At 38.0% G+C, this 25,762-nt stretch overlaps 1 protein-coding gene across 1 annotated transcript; it reads left to right on the top strand.

The window, feature by feature from the left end:
* Positions 1–358: 358 nt before the first annotated feature.
* mix23 (mitochondrial matrix import factor 23) lies at positions 359–22,194 on the top strand. The gene is made up of 5 exons (XM_039744121.1): positions 359–459; positions 9,776–9,901; positions 13,241–13,387; positions 15,183–15,242; positions 19,654–22,194. The coding sequence occupies exons 1-5, from the start codon at positions 409–411 to the stop codon at positions 19,702–19,704; spliced, it is 435 nt and encodes a 144-aa protein (XP_039600055.1). The 5' UTR covers positions 359–408; the 3' UTR covers positions 19,705–22,194.
* Positions 22,195–25,762: the final 3,568 nt, after the last annotated feature.

The following is a 25,762-nucleotide window of genomic DNA, read 5'->3' as shown; positions in this document are numbered from 1 at the left end:
ACTCTCGCTTCTAGCTCATCTCTGATTTGATCTGTTCTTTTCTCTTTGGTCTTAAAGAAAGCACGGTGAAGACCTGCCAACGAGGTGCCCATAGATTTGCCGGACCAGGAATGTCACACTATAATAAAATAATCCTCAAGTGACTTTTTTCTTTTTCTTTTTGGCCATTACGTTTATAAACGTAACCACAGTCATTATTCTTAAAGTTCACAAAGATTACTTGTATTCTTAAGCATTATACTACAAAGCGAGTATTTGTCGTCAGTGTAAAATTTAACTGTAATCTTAAATATTATGCAAGCTATGGCATCTAAGGTCTCCGTTAAATGCGTATATGCTCGATTATTATTTTCCCAACACTCCAGGCAATTCAGTGAGCTCTCCCCGGCGGAACTCGTTTCAACTAATATGGCGGCGCCCAAGGAGAGTCTGAGTTGTGAGGACTTCTCGGAGTTTCAGGTAAAACAGTGCACGTTCCATTTAGAAACATATTCAGGACACTTACTTCTGAATGAATCAAGGGCTACTTTAAAAAGCTATTCCGACTAATTACTGGAAGCGCGATCTCAAAGAGTGCCCTCCACCTTACTGAGGCGGTGTGACCCTTTAGCCAGGTGGAATTCAGAAAGATACTGGAGGGGGAGATTTGGACATTATAAAGCAGTTAATGGAAATTGTACGTACATTTTTTTTCTTTTCTTCCACAATTAGGAATTGGTTGGTTTCTGTTTTCCTCAAAACGTTTACGAAGCGCCTTTAATGAACAGCGGTGATTAATGGGCAGACCACCGCAACCCCCCGCCCCATGTGCTCTACTCCACAGTCGACACCGGTAGAAGTAAAGTTGGTCCTTGTGTCCAATGTCACGGGTTTGATTTGTGTTATTGTAACAACAGATCATCACTCGTTCAATGATCAGTAGTCAAACTGTTTAAACAGGTAACTGTGAAGAGCGTTTTCTGCTGTAGAGCTCGAGTGGTTCCTGTTTTCTCAGTAAGATCAGGAAAGTCTGCGCCTGCTGCTTTAGCAGTGCTTGATGTGATTTTATTGTTGTTTAGTGGTTAGTAATGCTGCATCCAAGGGCCACAGTCTCGGTTTCAAATTGTCTTGTCATTGTGGCCACGAGGATCTCTCGTCCCCATTGAAATGTGTGAGTGTGCCGTGCGATCAGGGTTGCCAGATTTGAAAGGCACTTTAGAGCCCAGTCAGAGAGTCAAAATCCTAGAAACTTTAGCCAAATTAAAGAAAGTAAATTGCCACTCAAATACACCTTCCTACCCCCAAGCTACTGCACACTACTCTGATTGACCTATTAGTCTTATATTTTGCATGAGTAGTCGAGGCGCACTTATTTTTGAGTGTTTTTTCCCCCGAATGTCTCAGTTTTGCCAGGTCATAGGGAAAGGGAATATCGGGAGAAATCATAGTTGTGCATGGGGGTGGGGGTCTTAAATATACAGGGGAGTTTTTGATGTGAATTAACTTCTTACAGAAGTAGGATTTCATAAATTCTATATCTTCCCCGCATGATCGATGAAATCAAGGTCTGGAATAAACAACATGCTGAACTAAGGAGACCAGAGTTCACATCCTGGGGCCTCCCTGCATGGAGTCTGCATGTTCTCCCTGTGTCTGTGTGGGTTTCCTCCCACAGTCCAAAGACATGCAGGTTAAGTGAATTGGTGATTCGAAATTGGCCCCAGTGTGTGGTTGGTGTGTGTGTTTATTTGCCCTGCGATGACTGGCGCCCTGCCCAGCATTTGTTTCTGGCTTGTGCACTGTGCTAGCTGAGATAGACTCCAGCAGACCCCGCGATCCTGTTCAGGACTAAGCAGGTTTGAAAATGTGATCATCTGTCATTGCTCCACTCCACTCTTCTCACTCATATCAAAGCGTGTGTATTTGGTTAGGGTCCTTGGCAGTTTGGGGTTGATGCCATTTGACAGTGGTATGGTTATCGTGCCCCAGCCTATACTTCTGTAATTTTTTTTTTCCCCAAACTCTACTAACAAGATTCAGAGTTCCAGCTAAGCACAAAAGCATAGCTGGTATTATCTTGTAGAGTTCTGTGAAGTTGTTGTTTCAGCTTTGCAAGAGTAGAATCAAGTCTTTTAAATATATATGTGTAACAATTAACATTTGTAATGACAAATCCCAAAGCACGAAATTGGAATACAAAACAGGAGTTCGTAGGTAGTGTCAGTTATTTAAATGATCAGCTTAGCTTTTCTTAAAACGTTTTGGCTTGTAAATGAAATGTGATTGTATATTATATTTTGAGATAAACACTACTTGAAATGAAACGCTACATATTAGGGAAATGAACACTACCTTTTCATGATTAAACTAGTGTTTCCATTCATTCATCCATCCATCTTCCTAATCCTCTTATTTTGTGTTTCAGGGCAGCTATTGTAGGGCACAAGGTAGCAACAATGACAGGCTATGGCTACAGTCCATTTCAGGGTGAACACACACATGCAACAGGGGCCAGTCCTCCTAACTTGCACGTCTTTGGACTGTGTCCTATGAGAGATTTACATGCACTAAGTTGATTTTAGTATAAATAAGTGAAGAATATATTCACAGAGCACCCTGCCCAGGATTGGTTCCTGCCTTGTGCCCTGTGTTGGCTGGGATTGGCTCCAGCAGACCCCCGTGACCCTGTGTTCGGATTCAGCGGGTTGGAAAATGGATGGATGGATATACTCACAGAGTTTTTTTCTGTAGCATGATTGTTTATCAGGTGACATTTGAACCTGCTTTGTGTAACAAAAGGAGCCATCATTTGTGAAGGCGCTCCATGTAGTACAAAAACACAACATTCTTTTGCAGATGGCATACAATATTGTGAATTTCCCCTTGGGATTAATAAAGTATCTATCTATCTATCTATCTATCTATATATCTATATCTATTGCACATGCATGTTGGAAGTGACATTTCATCAGAGTAATCTGAAATATTTTAGTACAACTGTAGCCTGAGCCAGTTAGTGACCTATCTGGGCAACATACCGGTAATTGTACAAGCTGTTGTTTATTGCAACTCTAGTTTTAAATTAAGCAGGCCCAGTAGTTGGATAAATGGCTTTTCTTTCTTTTTTGAGTTGTGGGTTTTTCTGACACCAGTGAGGTAGGAGATTTAACAGAAACATACTTTAAATCTTCTCCATCATTTCTTTTTTTTTGTATTCTTTGTAAGCAATTTACCATTCCACTTCTTTGTAATACATTTTTCTTATTTCCATTCCCTTCTCTCATGTCATTGGTAAATTAGTTTTTTATTATAGTATTTCGTATTGGACTTTTGTTGACAGTGTCTGCAGTTATAAATAAAACAATTCATGATATCTGCTATTTCTGTTTTTAGATGTTTAAAAAAGAAACTTGTGTAAAAGCAAAAAATGATAAATAAATCTTTACAACTATATACAGAAATATCAGGTAAGAAATAAACACTGGCTAACATTATGGGTACCACAGACATGTGCCCCAGGGGCCTGAGAAATTTTCAGAGTTGTTCATCCATTTTTAACACACCACAAATTCGATTAAAATGAACCCAAACAAAATTCATAGTTCCAAGGTTGAATGATTATGGGGATCCTAACACTACCTGGTAAGAAAATAAATTAATTAGTGGAATTACAAATTACGTTTTCATCTTTTGGGACAAATTTGGATCAAAGCCTATTTATTGTTTTAATTTGAACGATTAAATAATTAAGAGAGGAAATAAAGAATTCGAAACTTTATAATCCAAAAATCCAAGAGTATGATTTTATGATGTATAATATGCACTTTATACTAAATTAACATTTTCCTAATGGAGTGGCGGCTCTGAGGCTAGGGATCTGCTCTGGAAATTGGAAGGTTGCAGGTTCGAATCCCATAAATGCCAATAGGGACTCTGCTCTGTTGGGCCCTTGAACAAGGCCCTTAACCTGCAATTGTTGAGCACTTTGAGTAGTGAGAAAAGCGCCATATAAATGCAAAGAATTTAATGTGCAAATAACACTTTCAATATGAGGGACTCTCTGTAAAATGCAAAATTTATTTTATGCATTATGGCAATTATTTACTCTGTGTACGCCCTTTTGTGTTACTATGTATCAGGAGGCTAGGGGGGCACTGAGCTATGAAAAGTTTGAGAACCATTGGATTATAACAAAGACAAGCAGATGTGAATCATACAACCACAAGGGGTTCCCCATCTTACGCTATCTAGACATTCACTGTTAAGGTCAAGTGTAAATTGTGTAAGTGTCATTGATGGAGTATGACATTCAGGAGCACTGAGGAAGGACAGAAGTGCAAAACAGAAAGTCTTGTTGCATAACTTGCCAAAGATTTAGCACTTTTTAATGTAGTTAATGTGGAGTGTGGAGATGACTGTTTTTTACCAAGTAGATGTTTAACCAGGAGGTGAAGAGCCCTACCAAGACAAAGGTAAAAGAACAGGACAAAGTTCTCACAGGTGGTCTTGATCTTTCAGAAAAAGATTTCAAGTAAGGAAGAGAATGAAAATGACAATACAAGGAAGGATTTAGGATCAGCCACAAAGTGGTGGTGGTAGAGATTGGTGCTGATACTATTACTGCTGTACCTACAAATGAACAATCCTGCAAGGACTGGGTGTTTGAGTTCTAGTTGGGACACCATAACAGATCCTGTTATGTGGGGAATAGTTTAGAGTGACTTGTAGGCGTTTAATATTCTTATTCAGAGAGGGTCCTTTGCCTTCCAAGCCCTAGCTGACATATACCCAGTGTCATTACATGGGGATGTAAGCATTGAAGTTTAAAGCTGATCTCCTATAAGTGAACTCTTCAGCTTCCATCTACTAAATGAAGACATTATTACAGGGGTATTTGTTCCCCTGCATGGGACAACTTTGTTTTTCCTGTTTGCTGTTTCCCCACATTGCATCACTCCTTTGTGAGTGGATTCAGTGAATGACAACATTGTCAACTAACTGGTGTGCACATGTGTTCCAAAGAGCATGTAACAATAATGTCTTTATTGTGAGGGGCAATAGAACAACCAATAGATTCTCCTGTTTTCAACAAGTGGTGGAAGGAGAGCAATACTAGAAGGAGGTTTGTGGTACCGTTGATCAAATTCCTTGCTGAGAAGGTCTCTCTTTCATGGTGGGTAATAAACTGTTGGGATCAACACAGAAACTTTCTTTTGACTTTGAAGTTAATCAGCCAATGATGTGATTTTCTGGTAGAACACATGAAACAAATTTGGACAAAAAAGAAGAGGCAGTGCAACCTACTTGTGATCAACAATTTTTAATGACTTCATTGAGCTGATGAGAGGGGTGAAGTATTTCTCTGTAATGGTAAACTCAACACTGGTCTTGGTGCACAAAGGTCAACCGAGATTTCTAAAGTAGGAAGGGTAAGGTGATTAAATGTTTTTTGGGATACCATCTAGCCGAAAATCAAACTGGGGAAACACTCATTGAATATGAGTGATGTAGAGTTAGTTAGTTGTCTGGTTTTCATGGCCAGACATACAACAATGCTAACAATACTGGGGGACATAAAGACATGCAAGCTCACCTTAAAAAAAGCTGTGTGAGCCCGTGCTGTAAAAAGCCCAGGGTCCTAGAACTATTGAAATCATCAGAAAAAAACTGAAAGGAACTGCTCTGGGCGTCTCTCTCCTAGGAGAATTCATTTTGCCAACGTGCTTGCATCGCCTGTGCATTAGTGGCGGGTGGAAAAGTTAAAGGGATACTGTTTTGGCGATGTTAGCAGCTGGCCCTGCTTGTGTTATTAGCGGCTAAGGGAGTTTTCTGTTTCCTCGGAGGAGGAGCCCTTACCCCACCTCCACCTCTCACTTCCGGGCCGGACAGACAGACACACACACTTCCACGCGTAGATATTTATATATAAGATATCCTATGCCTGTGCACCTCGCTTAAATTAATACAACTAAACACAATAGACAACTGAACAAATATAGGTTGGCCCTCCAACTTTTTTAGATACTTTATTTATCCCAAGGGGAAATTCACATACTCCAGCAGCCGCATACTGATAAAGAACAATATTAAATTAAAGAGTGATAACTATGAAAGTATAGCAGATAGACAATACATTTGTATAAAGATATATATTTTTCAGTCACTCTCTGTATTTTGCAGGGTATTTACTCACAGATGGGCGAAAGTGTTCACAAAATCAGAAAAAATAGACGAGAGTGACTCTCAAATCACCATCTATTACTTGCTAGAGTTGCCAAGTGAACTTGACTAAAGCTTTTAAAAAAAAAACTGTTCCCAAATAAAATAAGCGTTAGAAATGAAGCAGAAAAGAGAGAGGCTAAATGTGAGGCCGATCCAGTTTATTTATGACTGCATTTATCGATTATTTTTTCCTGTTTTCACACGGTTCAATGTTGTTCAAAAATGGAAAACAGATTTAATCAAAATAATTTTTTTAATGCAAATTTTGAATGCTGAGCCTGATGCACTGAGTGTACAAGAGTAAAACAACCAATTTCAAATTAAGCCAGTTTATGTCATGGTACATAGTAGCTGTCTTGCCATTCCCATGTCTTAGATAAATTTGCTGTGCTATAGAGCTGAGACCCCTGTGTTATCATTTACATATTCAGTTAGATTCAAGTTTGGGAGATGAACACCAGCAGTACTCATAATTTACTTTTATTTTTTTTTGATGCTCTTCAACCTTTTCATCAACCAACTACGAGGGAGGAACAGTCATTTTCACGGTTGGGTAGGATAAAAATGAACCTGCATAGGAAAGCAGTGGCTCAGTGCACATTTACTTATGTCATTGAGTCGGATTTGGTCAGCAATCGGGATTTCCTTGCTTTCATGGATGACTTTGCAACTTTTTTTTTTGCTTTCACTTCACTTTGCTGATGTGTTAGATATGGTGATGAAAACAATGCGCACAAAAGGCTGCTGATGAATGTGTGTTACTGCCTGTTTTTGATGTTGGCATTAGTTTTGCCAAATTTGGCTCTGTTATAACATTAATTGCTGACCAAGACCACTATTCAAGGTCCTGAATTGTTAATCATCTTTTTCTTTCTTTCTGAAGACAGATGGAAAGAGACATGACTATAAATATGGTATAGGTACACTGTAATCATATATTGTATGGATGTGTTTGTATCAATTCCTACCCAAGATTAATCCTGCTTATCTTTAGGTGGTGCATTGTTGGAGGCTTCATTGGCCATATAGTAAATTAGTGTTTGAGCTTTTTCATTTAAGGAAACACATGTAAGTCAAAGCCATCAGAAAAAAAATAGCTATTGCCACTGTTTGAATTTATAGGCTGAAGCCTTGAGACTTTCTGCAGTAAAATGCACTGTAACAAGTGGTACATTGCAAATGTTACTGCTCTTTCAGCAATACTTATAACTCATCCTCCACATGACAGATTTAGGAAGTGGAGCAGAGCCGTGCTCTTTGACTGTTTGGCTGGGAGTGCTGCGAGCATTTCCTTTTTCTGGCTAGCTAGAGGCGGTGTTTTCTCATTATCATCTTTTAGTTTACTAAGGAAGCGGACTGGAAAGAATTTAAAGTATCCTTGGATGAGAAAGAAATAAGTAAAAGTGAAGTCTTTTCGTAAAAAGACACTACCTGTTCAAAACCTAGACAAAAATATTGTGCATTATAAAGTTAAACGTTAAGTTTTAGAGACTTTGAATAAAGATGTCTGAAGAAAAAATGTAAAATCATCGTAGTAGCATTTTGAGCACTTTGAAAAGTTTCAACACACAAAGGCAAAACTGTCCTAGGTATTGCCATCTCTGTTGTTCTTAGCTTGAACAAACTGAAGGTAGTTTCCTTTTTTTGGCACAGTGGACTCCACAAATTGGGGAACAACGTCTTCTTTCCTGTTCATAGACAGAATATCAAGAAGGAGGTAATAATTGTAGAATGGCAGGGTTGTGAATTTCAGGATTACATCTCAGTTGTTTTTTAGGCCTGTGATTTCTGGAGTATACTTAGACTAATTGCTACTGAGTGTGCATCGAATGGTTAGCAAATTGGCAACTCAAAATATGAGGCCTTTCTTCTCTTGTGAAATAGAGTGACTTGTTCCATTCAGTTAAGTGGAAGCAGCTACTCTGACTGGAAGAGTTCAAGTATCCTAGAGTGGTTGTACTGTTCATGTAGTAGATGAATAAACTTGACTGACTGGGCAAAGACCCAAGGGTAGACCAAGAAAACATTGGACGGATAACATCTCATAGCTAGCCTGAGACCATCTAAAAATTCCCCAGCAGTTATTAGAAGGTTCTGGGGATATGGACGCCTGGTCAGCTTAGCTCAACCCAGAAAGCTGGTGCTGTGACCCTTATCAGGATAAGTGGAGGGAAAATAATCATGATGGGAACAACATAAAAGGTCATAGAAAGCTGATTTTGTTCTCTGGAATTCTTGCTCCCTCAAAGCCTTATTATCAAAATCTTTAGAAATGATAATTTAGCTTTGAGTCTGTTACTGTCTAGAATTGTCTTCCTAGGACATTTGTTTCAATAATTCTTAAAGTTAGAATCCAGATTAAAGATAAATTTATTCTCTTTAGCTTTTTAAATGATACCCCATCTTTTATGATTATCAGTAGTCTCTGATGTTAGAGGGATTCTATACTACTAACAGTTGTATAGTACAAAGTAAATGGAGAGACATGAAAGATTTTTCCTTAATATAAAAAAATGTATCTTGGGTGTTAAGCAGCCTGTGGGTAAAATAAAAACACTGTTTCTGAGACTCCTCGTGAGAGTGTTAATGGCCTTGTATCCCGTGCTAAAACTGTGCCAGTAGAAAAGTGACTATGCAGGAAGGCCAAAGTCTTCTAAAAATAGTAAACAAACAGGTATCGCTAGTGAAGCGGAGGCGAGGTACGCTCCAAAATATGGCCAGAGGTCGACACGGAGGCTGGTGTGTGAGTGAGGAGAACCCCGCCCGGCTCCCCACTCCTGACAACACGCTTCCCCCTCCCTTTGGCCCACAGCCTCTGTCTTGGCTTAGCACGATAAGAAGTTGCAAAATCAACCGGAATGTTCAAGCAAATTATAAAAGAAAAACTGATTCAAATCCATTAAGTAGTTCACTTGTGAAAAGCGGATGGATATATATAATATATATTCTGAACAGAAAGGATCTGTACACCAGTCATATTCTGTGCCATTGCCATTATCCTCTGAAGTGCGTGATGGAATGGTGACCCTTCCTGACAATAGTGAATGATGAATGCAAAAAATGTAATGCTGATAACCCTCTCCATTGCATTCTTTCTGATGTATTGGGAATATTGCCCAACTGTCTGCTTCTTGTTACTGGCTTCTTGACATTAAAGGATAAAATTGTTGTTGTGGTACCACTGTGTCAAAAGGCAAATCTTCTACTGTAAGTCATAGTATCACCAAGTGCCACCTGTCGGTATAGGAGATGGAATTGATGCTCCATTCTTTTGTGTTGTGACTGTAAAAACATAATGGACAATTTTTAATTAAATAGTCAGTTGTGCCTGAAAGTTCTTAGATGTAAATACGAGGAAGGGGGGTTGTTAGAGAACATGAATTGACATATTGCCTCATCCAAATAAAAATAACCTTAAGGATAAACCAAATCAGGCAAAATTTGCTATTAATCCAGTTATGATTCCAGTGCCAGTATCTTAACAGTTAATGTAACCGTACTAAGGAATCTGTTATCCAGTTACAGTATGTTGTACAGTCACATTTTTAATTAATTTTTTTCCTGTTTTCACTAGGAAAAACTCAAGCTGCTGCGTACGCTAGATGACCGAATAGTGCATAAACTCAATACAACAGTTCCAACAATTTCTTTTGCTGGGAAAGTCAATCCAACTGAAACATGTAAAGAGCTTTATGAATCTGTAAGTATAATGGTCATTCATTTTTTTCTTTATTCAATTACACTTCAGTGATTTAAAATAATAGAATATTTCAAATGCAGTGCCATGCCCAAGTATTTACACCCTTTAAGATTTTAAAATGTTCTTGAATTTCAAATGAAGCTTAAACACAATGTTTTTGTCAATTTATTTTTAAGCACAACCCCACATGCTCAGATACCAACAGATATCTTAAAGTCAGAAAGTTTTTTATTCAACTTGCATGTCATTTTTTACAGAAGAAAATGACCCCTTCCATAATACTTGTTTACACAGCCCTTGGCAACGATGACCACCTCCATACGTTTATTGTAGCCCTCTATAAGTTTGACATTTATTCTAGCTCTTTAATGTTTTCAAGATTACATTTACTAAACAAAACTTTCAGCTCTTTCCAACAAGATTTTCAGTTGGACCAAGACTCTTTCCTAGCCAGTTTTATAGCCTGTTTATTTTTCATTTTAGCTATTCTTTTGTGGTTTTGTTTGTACTTGTGACATTCAACCCATGCCTGCTTTTCCAACACTGGGTAGCACATGTCCTGGTAATCCTCTGATTTCTTGATTCCCTGGAGTAGCCCCACCACATTAAGGATCCTCCAACATGTTTAAACTTAAGTTGTTACGGTAATTGTTTTTTATTTTGTCGCTATAAACATATCACTGATCTGCATTACCAAAGAAATGCATTTTGATTTCATCAGTACACAGAACATTTTCACATAAGGATTTTGGTATATCTAGGCAGGTTTGGCGAAAGACCAGTCATGTCTTTTTATGTTTGCTTTTCAATAGTGGGGTCCTCCTTGACACTTGTCCCTAAACCCTTCTTAATGAGTGCTCCAGTCAAAGATGTATCAGCAGTCTGTTGCATGATGTAAAAATGGTGGTCCATGGCCACGATACCAGAAAATTGAGTAAGCTGAAGGTCTACCAACAATAATGAGCAAAATGCTGGTAGACTAAAAGACTGTAACCTGTTAGTGTGGCTTTAATCAGATATTAAAAACATGTAATTGATATGATGGCAAAGGTGGAATATTTTAGTTTTTGATTTTTGCTAGAAGTTGACCTGTTTTTATGTTTTTCTTTTTCAGCATTCGGGTTTATAATAAACATATTTTCTTTTGGTTCTATATGTTTTTTAATTACCCAGTTTTCTTCCAGTTTGTTGAGCACTAATTTGTTTGAGCTAATAGGAATAGAGGCATTTCAAATATGGATTTTCTTTTTTGATTCAAATGCAGTTTTATGTTATCAGCACTTGAAATTCACTTAATTTCTACAAATGGTCATTATCCACAGTCTACAATAAATGTGATCATTTATTCAGCCTGAATAATTTGTTAGTGTGCAGATGCTGATAAACAAATCTACACAGGTTGTGAGAGCTGACTAAGTTAATAGACTAGCAGAATACACGACTAAGAGCAGACTTTTCAGGACAGCTTGCTGCATTCTGTCAGGCAATTAGCCTGGTGCCCAACAATGCTGAGAGTGCACTACAACTGTCCCCTTCTTGGTAAGATTATGTAAATTAAAGTCTGTGACTGAACTTCTCCAGAGGTGTCATGTAGTGTGACCGGGGCTTTACAGATTGGTTTGTCTTTGCTCAGCTTTAAACATGTCTGGGTTTATTTATTCCTCTGATAATTTTTGGTTAAACCCAACTTGCAGTACAACAAACTGGTTTACTTTCCAGTGTCCACCTGAATTACTATCAATTATTGCAGTTTGCAGGCATGATAAAGTGTTCTCCGTCATCTTACCATGAATGGTAAAATGCATTCCTGTTGGTTTGCTGAGACACTCCTGGTAAATTTTTAAGGCAATTTTTAAAATGTCCCTTCAACAAGGTGAATGCTGATTATCTTAAGACAGCACAGACAGATTTTTGGGATAGGTTGGGTTTATAGTGGTGTTTTTATACCCAGCCTGGCCCAAAAAAAAGTCGCCATCAAAAAAAAAAAAGGTCACACACTCTAATATTTCGTTGGACCGCCTTTAGCTTTGATTACGGCATGCATTCGCTGTGGCATTGTTTCAATAAGCTTCTGCAATGTCACAAGATTTAGTTCCATCCAGTGTTGCATTCATTTTTCACCAAGATCTTGCATTGATGATGGTAGAGTCTGACCGCTGTGCAAAGCCTTCTCCAGCACATCCCAAAAATTCTCAATGGGGTTAAGGTCTGGACTCTGTGGTGGCCAATCCATGTGTGAAAATGATGTCTCATGCTCCCTGAACCACTCTTTCACAATTTGAGCCCGATGAATCCTGGCATTGTCATCTTGGAACATGCACGCGCCATCAGGGAAGAAAAAATCCATTGATGGAATAACCTGGTCATTCAGTATATGTGGTTTATATAGTGGTTTTCTTACGGCTACACAGCTGTTCAGTCCCAATCCCTTGAGTTCCCTTCGCATTGTGCGTGTGGAAATGCTCTTACTTTCACTATTAAACATAGACCTGAGTTCTATGTTGTTTTTCTTCGATTTGATTTCACCAAACGTTTAAGTGATCGCCGATCACGATCATTCAGGATTTTTTTCCGGCCACATTTCATCCTCGAAAATGATGGGTCCCCACTATCCTTCCAGTTTTTAATAATGCGTTGGACAATTCTTAACCCAATTTTAGTAGTTTCTGCAATCTCCTTAGATGTTTTCTCTGCTTGATGCCAATGATTTGACCCTTCTCAAACAGACTAACATCTTTTCCACGACCACGAGATGTGTCTTTCGACATGGTTGTTTAAGAAATGAGAAGCAACTCGTTGCACCAGTTGGGGTTAAATAACGTGTTGCCAGCTGAAAGATAATCGCCCATGCAGTAATTATCCAATAGGAGGCTCGTACCTATTTGCTTAGTTAAATCCAGATGGAGACTTTTTTTTTGGCCAGGCAGTGTATTTCACGGTGCCATCTGCAACTGAAAGTATTTTAGACATGAGAGTCAGATGTTTTGCCTTTTAATATATCAATAGGTATTAAAATCAACCTGGAAATAACTTTGTTGGCTTTCTATGTAAGTGGTGAATGTAGGTGTTAAATTTACATCAAAGATATGTTTGTCTTCTAATATACTCTGTACTACAGATAATACAAAGAAAATTTCCTGTTTGTTTAATTAATTATTTGCATTGCAGTCACTCATGATTGATTTATTTATCAATTTTCATTTTATTTTTTTTTTTTCCCTAATTATTTTGTATTTGTCCAAGCAGACTAAATTCTTAAAATGTGATACATTTTTGTAACACTGTCCTTACAGGATAATGAAAGCCATTATATTAAACACATTTCTTTTTTCTTTACAGTTAATTGAAGCTCATGGAAGCCGGGACAGGGCTATTAAATCCTGCATAGCTCAGACATCCAAAGTAGTAAACCAACTTCGTGCTGAGAGAGAAAAGGATGCTGACAATTTAACACTAATAAAGCAACTCAGAAATGAGCAAACAAAGGTATAAGGCTAGGAATTTCAGATTCTCTTCTCTGGTTCTTTAAATTCAGCATTGCTCAGTTTCAGTCTTGGAGGACAACTGTAATTGCATGTTTTCATTTTCAGTAGTTTGTTAATTGGGGACTGGTGCCTTTTACTGATCTCTAGGTTTAATTAATTTTATAGTTTCTACATTTACTTTGGATATACTTATTGAAGTCTTAGAAGGGTCAGAATGACTGGAGATCTGCAATTTTAGTGCAACCAACATTTTGTTCAGAATCTTATTCCGGCCGTGTACCAAAATTATAATTCTGCTTTATTTTTAATGAAACTAGGGGACTTCGCCCTTTGCTTGCTTCACTCGCCAACCCCCGACCTATGATACGCGCCAGACACTTTGCATCTCTGCCTCTTGCATATGTGGATTTCACCAAACAACAAATCTTTTAATTCTCGTGGATACGCCCCTTCATTGGGAAGAAACACTACTTTTCCCTGATGGCAACACGAATTAGACAATCTACAAGTCTCCAAGTCTTTAAAGCTGAACGATATCTACATACTTCTGTCATATCACCTGTGTCCATATAGTCAATCTCTTTTTGCAGTTCAGTTATTTCTCGAAGTGATAATTTCCATTTGTTAGCACTAGTGTGATCTTTACTATTAGTTTTTTGAGACTTTTGTTTTAGTACTTTCATAATCTCTAACCTGCTCTGCATGTGTATCATGCCAATGTTTTTGAACCTCTTTATGATATTCAATGCTACTATGCTTTGTCTTTGCTTCTTCTACTGTTTGTCTTTTTTTTTTTCCGCCCCCAGCTAGATCCTGTTAGGTTTTCAATTCATCTCTTGGCACAAAGTCTCGTCTCGCGGGACTTGAAATTATCTTTCTGAAACTGTTTCGTCTCGTCTCTCTGAAAAAGTCTTGTCTCGTCCCAAGATATTTTTATGTAATAGAGAGATGTACCAATATGTGCTGCAAGGTCTTTTGGTAAATAGAAGTAGATTTATCATCTAACTTGCTGATTTAATACAGCTAATTTGTTTAAAATAAATGGCTTTTAAAAACCAAGTGCTTTGTAATAAGCAAGTACATCACTGATTTGCAAATCTTTTTGTTATGTACAGGATCAATATACTGTAAATTGTATCTGCACTTTTTTGGGGTGAGAAACATTTAAAAAAATATTTTTTTGTGTGGAGAATTCCTTTAACATCAAAAGTAAAAAAAATCATGTTACTTCAAAACATTTCAATTTCTTTTGAAGAACCTCTGTCCTAGAAAACACTTGGGACCATTACAGCTTCCCCTATTCCTCCCAGGTACCCCTGCAATCCTGACACTCAGTTCTCCCTTACATAAAATACACAGACAGGGCATGGCACCCTTACACTCATTCACGTCAGGTTAAGTTACCAATTGCTGGAGTGAGTTCTTGCATGAAATCCCACGCAGATCTGAGAAAATGTACAAACTCCACACAGGCAACAAATGAGTACTGGATTTAAACTCGGGGCATCAAGTCTGTGAAGTATCTGTCTGTCTTATATGAGGGAAGCACAATGTGTGTATAACAGTTTTGAAAAAAAAAAAAACAACATTTTGTTCTTGAATTAGTGGTGCCTTTTTTGGGGGGATACTTCAGTTTGAAGCTTTATGAGATTTCAGAAAACACTATTGGATGAAGTGTTAACTGTTCATATTTAGCCTGCCCTGCTTATGTTGAAAGAGAACATATATAATTGAGCAGTGTTTTTGTTGTTGTGCTCAAAATATTCCTCATATTTTATCTTTTTTTTTTCTTTCAGTTAAAGCTAATGCAATCAGAACTGAATGTTGAAGAAGTTGTCAATGATAGAAGTCTAAAGGTATGCACAAGTGAGACCAGATGTGATTTCTGTGGGTTTTTTTTTTGTTTTATTTTGCAAATCCAAGTAGCAGTAATAGGTGGCAGAGTGTGGAAAGGCCTGCTTTCTCACAGTTTCAGAGACCTGTTGTGTTTTTTTATAAATTGCGTTTTGACTAGATATTATCTAAATTGTAATGAAATGGCATCAATGCCATAATTGGTTCCTGTCTTGTGTCTGTTTTTATTTATTTATTTATACATTTTATTTAATAGGTGCTTTTCTTAACACTCAATGTCACCTTACAATGAAATGAAACAACAGTAATAAATAAAGACAATAAAATCAAATAACAATAAGGGTATAGATGTAGTAACAAACATCAAAGGTATCTGGCTGTAACAGTGGAAAAACGTATTATTGGTATGCCAGTTTGAAAAGATATGTTTTAAGGGCAGTTTAAACTGTGTCATTGAGGCTAGCTGACAGATATGAGAGGGAAGACAATTCCAGAGTTGAGGGGCACTGTGAGAGATGCTCAAGCTCCCATAGAACAGAGTTTGATGTGTGATACAGAAAGTAAAGCAACAGATGAGGATCTGAGGGAACGAGAGGGAATATAAGTCTGGAGGAAATCAGTAAGATAGGGAGGAGCAAGGTAAGGTGGTGGAGAGCTTTAAATGTTAAGAGCAGTATTATGTATTGTATTTTGTAGTAAATAGGGAGCCAGTGAAGTTGGGAGATAATAGGTGTGATATAATCAGTGGATTTAGAACAATTAATTATTCTAACAGCAGAATTTTAAATAAGTTGTAGGAGGTGGATACGTTTTTTTAGTGATGCCAGATAGAATAGTATTACAGTAATTTGTACGTGAAGTGACTAAGGCATTAACCAATACTTCAGTGCTTTGTTGCGCAAGAACAAGACGAAGTCTAGAAATGTTTCAGAGATGGAAGAACGCAGTTTGATAAACATTACTTATATGGGAAGAAAAAGAGAGGGTGTTATCTAGAATGACAAACAGGCTCTTAACCAGGGAAGAGCTGTTTGTGTTAATTATGTTAATTAAAATGGAAGAACGGTTAACCTTACCTTAGCAAGTGTATATTTAGAACCAATGAGGAGCACCTCAGTTTTATTGCTATTTAACTGGAGAAAATTGTGAGTCATCCATGACTTTATGTCTTGGAGATATGCCAGAAGAGTATTTGGAGGGAAAACAGAAGTTGATTTTGTGGATAGATACAGCTGTGTGTCATCAGCATAACAATGAAAATTAATACCATGGTGTTGAAAAATAATACTTATTGGGGAGATGACAAAAAGAAGCGGCCTCAAAACAGATCCCTGTGGAGCTTCCTGAGTAACCACTGCATTCTCAGATTTCAAGCCCTTTACTTGAACAAATTGCCTCCTATCAATGAGGTAAGAAGAAAATCGTAATGGACAAGGCCACAGACTCCAAAACAGCTAGTCGTTTCAAAAGCATCTGATGGGGTATGGTATCAAATGCAGAGTTGACGTCACAAAGTACAAAAATTGATACAAGTCTCATGTCAGCTGCCTGAAGAAGATCATTTGTGATTTTGACCAGGGCAGTTTCTGTGCTGCGTTTATGACGTAAGCCAGATTGAAACTGTTCAAAAAGGTTATTTTTTGGAAGACTGGACTGAATTTGGGAGGCAGCTATCTTTTCGAGAATTTTTGTTATGAATGGAACATTTGAAATAAATATTAAGGATATTAGGGTCTAAGTGAAGTTTTTTCAGAATTGGAGTAATTGAGGCCATTTTTAATGAGAGGGGGACTGTTCCAGTAGTAATAGAAGAGTTAATTTTAGCAGTTATCATGGGAGAAATATATGAAAATCAGGACTTAAAAAGAAATCCAAAAAATTACAGCAGTGTTTAACAGTGAAGTTATGGTGAAATACATTTTCTGGTTGTGTAATTAGCCTGTTCATTGTGGAAAAAAAGAGCTCTAGTATTTTTCCTTCTTGTTTTGATAATGTTAGAGTAGTATAGCAATTGACAAGAGGCAGTTTCCACCACATATTCATCTAAGCTAGATACCTGAGCAGGATATTATTCACCCACACAGATTGTAGCCAGCAGAGAACAGTTTTACGAGGGCTCGTGTTCAGGCTGAGAGACGCAAGGGCAGGAATGCGTGATATCAGTTTTTAATCCAAGGCGAAGGGAGATCCGATGCAATAGACACAATAGAAAAAATACACAAACAGAGCAGCGGCAGACAGAAACACCAGCATTCACTTCTGGGTCTGTGTCCAGTGGCCATTACACCACCACCAGCAGCAATCTGATGTCTAATGACAACAATCCAAGTCTAATGATGGCAGGATAGTCTTCAGCTACCCGCAGCCCTTTAATGAAAAAGCAAGATTTACATATTGCTGGAATAACAATATAATTATTTTATTTTGGAGAGCCTTGTTGTATTACACCTGTGCTGTAGTTTGATGCAGGAGTGTACAGCTCTGAAGATTTATACATACTGTAAGAAGTACAGTATCGCAGATAGTGTAAACAGAAAAACATACGTACCCAAACATATTCTTTCCTTTTTTCAAATCAGAATTAGATGCAAGAAAAAAAAAATTAATGCTGTTATTGGAAAAGTAAATATATGAAACTTTAAACGACTTTACGTTAGAGAGACTTGAATAAATTATAACTCCACATTTCCCAATAAAATTAAGATTTAAAGGAATATTCAATCCAAAAAAAATATATATATATATATATATATACATACAGTATATATTTTTATGTTACTTACCTAGTGTGTTTTGTAGTGATGACTGAGAAAAAATTTTAATCTCATGTTTTTTGGAGAACAAAGAAAGTTATTATGTAATGAAAGCCAATGGTGACCAATGCTAAGCATCAGCAAATGATATGAAAAAGAAATTTTGTGTTGCTCATGTTGTATCTCCAGACATTTGCTTACAACGTGTAAAATGCATGCAATTTTTACTAAAATGTTGTTAAATAGATAATTCTGGAAAACTCTGCGTACATCATAAACAGGAAATGCATTCCAATAAGGCTGCACTTTTGAATTGAAGACAGGACTAATATACATACTTTACAAGCCAACAGCGAAAACATTGTAGTGTACGTTTCTTGTTTTAAAAGCTGTATTGAATTTTCATTTAGGAACACAATTTGTTTAACACTACAGACACTTGTATATTTTCTTGATATGTAGAAAGTTTTCATTTTTACTTACCAGTAATGTGATTGCTTGGATAAAAGCATCTGTTAAAAAATTAAAAATGATTACCGTATATACTTGTGTTCAAGTTCTCCCGCGGATAAGTCATGGCTTGATTTTACCGTATAATTTCCAGTATTTTATAACGCCGGTTGTATAAGTCATATGCGGAAAACTCACGCTATTGGTCCGAGATTATGATATGCTAACACCCACCTGAGAGAGTAACCTCGGAGCACACTGCCTTTTTTTTTTTTTCCTATGCATTGTGCCTACATGACCACACGGTAATACCAAACTATTCCAAAGCAATGTTTGCACTGTTTTGTGTTTTTTGTATCTCATACCCTCATACACCTTTATCGTAAAAGCATCTTTTATCTACAATGGAGCGTTCGATCAGAAGAAAATATGAAGCTGGTTTTAAATTAAAAGTCATTGAAATTGCAAAAGAAATTGGTAACTGCGCTGCTGCAACATAATTCGATGCATCTGAGTAACTGATGCAAGATTGGAGGAGGCAAGAAGATGTAAAAAAAAGTTGCATTTTTGAACAAGCATGCAAGTCGGTGTTTGATTCTATGATCGATTTTTCAAGACCCGACTTATACGCGGGTATATACAGTAACAGAAATCCATGGCTTCACTCTTAAACTTACCTACAGGTAAGTGCATTTCTGTCTAAAGTAGCAGGTGGCCTAATATTTTAGTTAGTTTTTCTTTTTTTCTTTTTCTACTCAGCGTGAAGTGTCACAAGTTGTTTCTCATTTATATAGTTCTACAGTACACTTTGTTTCTGTTGTATGTTCGTCTGTCAGCATGCAAATAGCTATGAAGTCTTTTTGCTGATGGCTCCAACCAACAGATTCTAAATTCAGACGGCCAAATGCTTATTGTTATAGTTAGGGCTGTACAGTTTTCTGTGTTATGGGTTAGTTTATTATTAAACTAAATTAGAACTTCCACACTCATTAGGATATATACTAATTAGTAAAGGATATAAGATGGCCTCCATGGCCATTGGACACAAATTTAATACATCTCATAGCATCCTGTCAGGCAGTAAACACTCCTGTAATGAAGCTGTTTTTGTTGATGGTGTTAGTATTGAAATATTTCCGCTGCAAAGTAAAACTATAACCTGAGTTTTGTTGGCAATTGAATTTTTGTCTTCTTTTTAATTGCTCTGCAGGTATTCAATGAACGATGCCGAGTACACTACAAGCCACCAAAATCCCAATGATGTAACAGATTATTTACAGTAATCAATTGACTATATCTGGAAAATAATCATCGGTGGTGGACCTGGACATGCTGAAAGAAACAGACAGTATTATATGCACTGTTTATCGGATAGCTGTAAACTATTTTGCAGAGTGGTACCCCACTTTCCTTTTTTATAAATACACACTGTGAAAATATTTTATATATAGAAATGAGAAATGATTTTTGAAAAGCAGAACTTGTGTTTGGTATTTTGATTGCTATAATAGCAGCAGCTGAAGATTGGAGTATGCTTCCATCCACGAAGAAATGGGCCTTGAATGTCATCTTTGATTACTCCACTTTATAAAAATTGTTCAGTAACGACAAGAATAAGGTAACGAGACATGCAATATTGCTGCCTCGCAGCACTTTAACAGTCCATGTCAATTCCAAACTGGAACCTTTTCATTGTGGAATGTGTTTGTTAATGTTTTTGTCAGCTTCTTACAGGGACTTACTGTAGGTTGAATAGTGACTTTCAAATGTATGTGTGTGACTGCTTTAAGGTGTGCCTTATGATGGGCTGTCATAATGACCAGTGCCTGTGTTTATCAAGCATCTCAGAGTCTCAACAAATCTCACAGTGAGGCAAATTTAGCCCTACTGTTAGAAGTAGATGTAAATCCGATTTAACAGTTTTAATAATTAAGGAAATTGCTCCTAACTTCACTGGGATACAGAACAGTTCATAACCTATACTAACTCGTTAGAAGCAGCCAGAAAATGGGGTTTAGGCAGACATTGGCACATGCATTCCAGGAATGATGGAATGTTTTGAAAATGCTGGACAGCAATGAACTCGTAAAAGTGTATCATTTTGACAGACAAATCTTGTGTGTCACGTTATCACTTATGCGGAGACGAAACGAAGGTGTTGGTAACCTTACATTTTTTGGCCACAGAGAGAATGTATGTTTACAGTAGTAATGCTTTGGATATGTTCCAACCAACCATTTCTAAAATTTTGCATCAGACTTTAAACATCCTTACAGTCCATGGGGTAACACGCTGATTTGTGCATTTTCCCCAGTGCTTCATATGAGGTAATATTAAATCCAGCTGCATTCATGCAAGTTGGAACGCAATTAAAGACCATTGTCCCAAAAGTGAAAGAGCATACGTATATGAATTATCAAATTTCAGTGTCAATACTGTGGTCATGGCTGCAAACTGTACTGTAGTAGCTAATATTTTACCCTGAAAACAGGCAGGGCCAGATGGGTGATTGATAGTAAAGTGTCACTCGGGTAATACCAAGCTTTGCATTCCACGAACCCCTGAAACATTCGAATTACACTTTACAAGCCTGGGAAGTTTCAAGAAGGCCAGCGGAGACTCTGGGGGGATTGGATAAATATAGCCTGAAGAAGATAAGGATGGACAGGACAGGACTCGTGACTCTGGAAGACAGTTGGGATGACTGGAAGAATAAACACAACTTCAAAAACAGCTGGAATAGCTGCGGCAAGTTCTGGAATAACTGTTACTTTATAAGACATTTTCCAAGGACATAACAGCAAAATGGTGATTCTTCTAGAAGTGGATTTTATTGTTAAAGAAACATGCCTATTATTTGGCTTTACCCTCATTTCTTGTGTGTGTCTCTCAGTCTTTTCATTTTTGTGCTCATTTTCGAATTATTCCAGACTTTGTAGCAACAATTATGTGTAGCTAATAACAATATTCTTCCTAATCAAATTTTCCTTCTTCTTCTATGTACTTCTCCTACTACTCTGAATATTATTGTTATTGTAGTTGTCCTACTGGTGAAACCTTAGAGTTAGTATCGGAAACGTGCAAAGCATCCAAGGAAACCACAAACACATCATCTTAAGTGCTGTAAAAGCGTGACACCATTCATTCCCAAACTTGAACCCCTGCTCATCAATTGGAGTTGGTGTAGAAAGCATCTTGTAGCTCTGGGGGCGGACAAATTCTTATCTTTTAGAGCAATTCCTTGGAGCAATTCTGAGAAGCATGATAAATACGGGCACAGGTACTAAGAATGGAACGAGTTGAAGAGTAGGTGTTGTTCTGTTACTTTTATTATTCTCCCTATCTCAGTGACCACCGTTTTTTAGATACTAGTCTTATCACCCATTGCATGGCTGCACTCGGGTCCTAATCTGGATCCTGAGTTGGTTTGTGGTGGGTGAGGCAATGCACTGTATCAGTGCGTGCTCCTAACCCTCCTAACCTAACCTCCATCAGACAAGTTAAAATTAATTCATTTTACAGGTACCCTACATGAAAAAATTAAAATGTGTGCTGTTGTTAAAATCAACAAAAACCTAGACGTCTTTCGAGTATGAAGTAATAATGCCAGGTAAGTTTGTTTTGGTCTTTTTTTTTTTTTAATCTGTTTTCTTCTTGTCCAAGTTAAAATCACAATTGCAATGTGCGTTCAGCATAATTATGTCATCTTGTTCACGTTTGTGAGAATAAACTTATCCTCAGCAGTGTCGTATTGCGGTGTGTGTACATCGGCTGTGTACTAAGATTTAGTTCAATTGTAATGTGCACCTTAGAAGTGAAATTACGTTCTTGACCAGTGCCCTTATTTATCAAGCTTCTCAGTAGGAAAATGGTCTGAACTGGCGCAGAAATCTCAGAGTGATGCACATATGGTCATGTTCTTAGGAGTAATGGCATTTTATCAATTTTCATAACAGTGAACTCCTAAAAAAGATGTTAATTTGACCGAGATGGAATAATGATAGTAACAAATCTTCACATGAGCGGTTCATCTACAGTATGTAAGGAGGCCAAGTGCTCTCAGCTGCAGTGAAAGTGTTGGTTACTTTTTTTGGGGCACAGGGAAAAATGCAGCTTTGCAATTGAAATGATCTGGGTATGTCACAATCAACCATTTTGTACCAAACTTTGAATGTCCTGACAGCGTATGAGGTAATATGTAGATTTATTTATTTACTCGCGACTCTACGTGAGGTAATGTTAAAGTAAGGTGAACTTATGCACCTTGCTGGCTTTTCTGACACTGTTGCTGTGATTTATGGCACGCACGTAAAGATCACAGCCCCAAATGTGGACGATAACTCGGTATCAAGGCACGGGTGGTCAAAGATGCAAACTGTGTTGCAGTAACCAGCATATTACCCTGAAGATAAGCAGGGCAGGAGGGCTGATTAATGGTGAAATGTCACACAGGTACACAGAGCTCTGCATTCCACAACCGTCTGCAACCCTCGTGTTACACTTTGTGGGATTCGAGAAGGGAGGTAGAGACTTGTAGGGCATTGGATAAATAAAACCTCGCAAAAGACAAGGGGGGGGGATCACAGAGATAAGACATGGCAAGTGACCAGTAGTGGTTTGTAATGCGGGCCGCTTGGGCACCACAACAACCAAATATTTAATAAACTGTATTAATTAGGTCATGTGACATAATCATGAAATTAACATTTTATTTCCACAAGAAGATTGGTATGAGAGCATGTCAACGTCCATTGAAACTTGGTTCCGACTTGTACTTGTTTCATTTCTGTGTGAATACCGATATATTTCTGGAGTGAAGGGCGCTGGCCAAATGAGAGCATAAGTGTTTGATCTTTTGGCAAGCAGGTGACCCCAGGCTGCCCTTTAATTGGTTGCTTTCAGATTTGTCTGGGCATGTAGCTTATTGCGCCCCAGATACTCCCACATTTATGGGCAGTAAATTAGTATTGTTTTAGGTTTTTTTCATTAATCTAATATGACTGGACAATTGTTGATGCACTATTTCATGTTCACATCAAGCGTTCACATTTCACACCAGCTATTAACTAAATTACAAATGAGCGAGCGTGACTTCAGGGAGATGGCAACTTCAAGTGGGACTTCAGAAATCAAAAGAAAATGTGGTTATTTAGTTAATTCAAGACCCCTTCATAAATTTTTCACTGGCAGAATAAAAAGGAAGATAAGGAGCTTAGACAGGACCGACCTGACTAGTATTCAGTAACAGGGAAATGATCACATGTGGTCGAGGATAAGAATAATAATAATAATAATAATACATTTTATGTATTTGTAGGTGCCTTTCTAAACACTCAAGGACACCGAACAACAGACAAAATACAGATTATAAACAAAGGTAAAATACAAAAGTTAATATCAGACTGAGCAATTGTAATCAAAGAGAATAAGCAGTCTTAAACAAGTGAGTTTTAAGTTTAGATTTGTAGTACTAGGTTGTTGTACCGTGTTAGCCATTATGACTGTAGAGAAAAGCCAAGCAAAATGAGATTTGAAAAGTGAAAATGAGTTAATATTTCTAAGCTCAGGTGGTAGTGAGTTCCAAAGCTGGGGAGCAGAGCAACTGAATGTACCAATGAGGAGAACCTCAGTTTTGTCACTATTTAATTTAAGAAAGTTTGAAGAAAAAAAAAAAACTAGAACTACGTGGAGAAGTTGGCATGAAAGCAGCTCTGTGATCCCCATGTTAGAGCACTTCGGACGTGTCTCCTGTCTGCTAGAGCCCATCTTCCCTGAGCGTGTTGTTGCCAGCGAGCCTCACAGGGCTGGTGGTTAGTGGGCATTCAAGTTGCCTCTGAGGCAGAGAGGGACAGGGAAAGGGGTGAAGCAGCTTGGAGATGCCACCAAGGTGCTCACTAAGTGCCGTGCCTGCGAATGCTGATCTCAGAGCTCCTTTTCTCCTGGCTTCTCTGGTACTCCTGCCCCTCTGTACAGTTGAGCATATGTATCAGACATAATGTGTTTGTGGTTAGTAAGATAGTAGTGTGCCTTGGGATGATTTTGGCTACAAAAGCATGCAACTACAGAAAATCGATTGGGAAACGCTGTTCTAGACAATAGTAAGCAGCTGTTTTTTTTTCTTTGGCAGGCTTAGTGAAATGAATTTGATCAGAAAGTAACTGAGAAATGTTCAGGCCTGAAGGAAAGGAGGGCAAAATTTATGTTCAAGGAAATATAGTTATCCTGATCATAAAGGCAGAATAAAATTCCGGTTGGACTTGTCCTGTGGGTGTAGTACAAGGCAGTTTGGGGGGCGAGGTATGTTATAAGATGTGGGGGTCTGTGAATCTTACAATGTGAATTTGTGTTCAGGTGAGGTAAGCCTGATGAACCTACATAGGACTGGGCAGACTGGCAGCAAGTGTAGAATACAATTAGGGTGCTAAATGATAAACTGGGATACAAGACTGGAGAAAAATCAGAGGACTAGTGATTGTGTGATGTGCATTTATAGATTACAGTGGAAATGGCCAAGGACTGGGCACTCTATTATTAGAAGAGGCAGAATAACATTTAGATTGGTCTTATGCTACGGATGTGTAATAGGACAGATGGAAGTGCACATTATTGGAAGATTACAGAGGTGTGGTGGTGCAGACGTTATGGTGTGGGTTTTGGCAGAATGAGGAACTGGGCAAGTTGGCAGAGAATTGGGCAATTTATGTGTAGTATAAAAGGTGGGTGACAGGTGCACCTGTTCCTTTCTACAACTCCAGATGTAGGTTATGGGAAGAATAAAGGGACTGTTGATATCATGGACAGAAGTGTTTAGAGCTCAGAAGTAGAAATGGGAGAGCTGGCATCAGATTGGGCAGCATGGTGGAAAGGGTATAATACATTTTAGCCTGGATGTGTCTTATAGGTCTGGTACTGGACAGACCAAAATGTGCATTGACACTATGATGAGGAACACGAGACGGAAAATCGAGAGTACACCTTATGAGAAGGATTTAGGAGTCATAGTGGACTCCAAGCTATCAACTTCCAGACAGTGTTTAGAAGTCATTAAGAAGGCTAACAGAATGTTAGGTTATATAGCACGATCTGTGGAGTACAAGTCCAAGGAGGTTATGCTCAACCTTTATAACATTCTGGCAATCTTGTTGTGCCCCACACTAATCTACACTCAATGGGTGACAGGGCCTTCAGCTGCATAGCGCCCAGACTCTGGAGTGACCTACTGAAATTAATCAGGTCAGCTGACTCTATGAATTCTTTTAAAAAACAACTCAAAACTCATCTGTTCAGGAAGGTCTTCAGCTCTACTTGACTTTATTACC

Source organism: Polypterus senegalus, chromosome 2 (genome assembly GCF_016835505.1).
Source record: "Polypterus senegalus isolate Bchr_013 chromosome 2, ASM1683550v1, whole genome shotgun sequence".
Lineage (NCBI taxonomy): Eukaryota > Metazoa > Chordata > Cladistia > Polypteriformes > Polypteridae > Polypterus > Polypterus senegalus.
The sequence above is the reverse complement of the archived record's forward strand: the minus strand, read 5'-3'. Positions and strand labels throughout refer to the sequence as shown.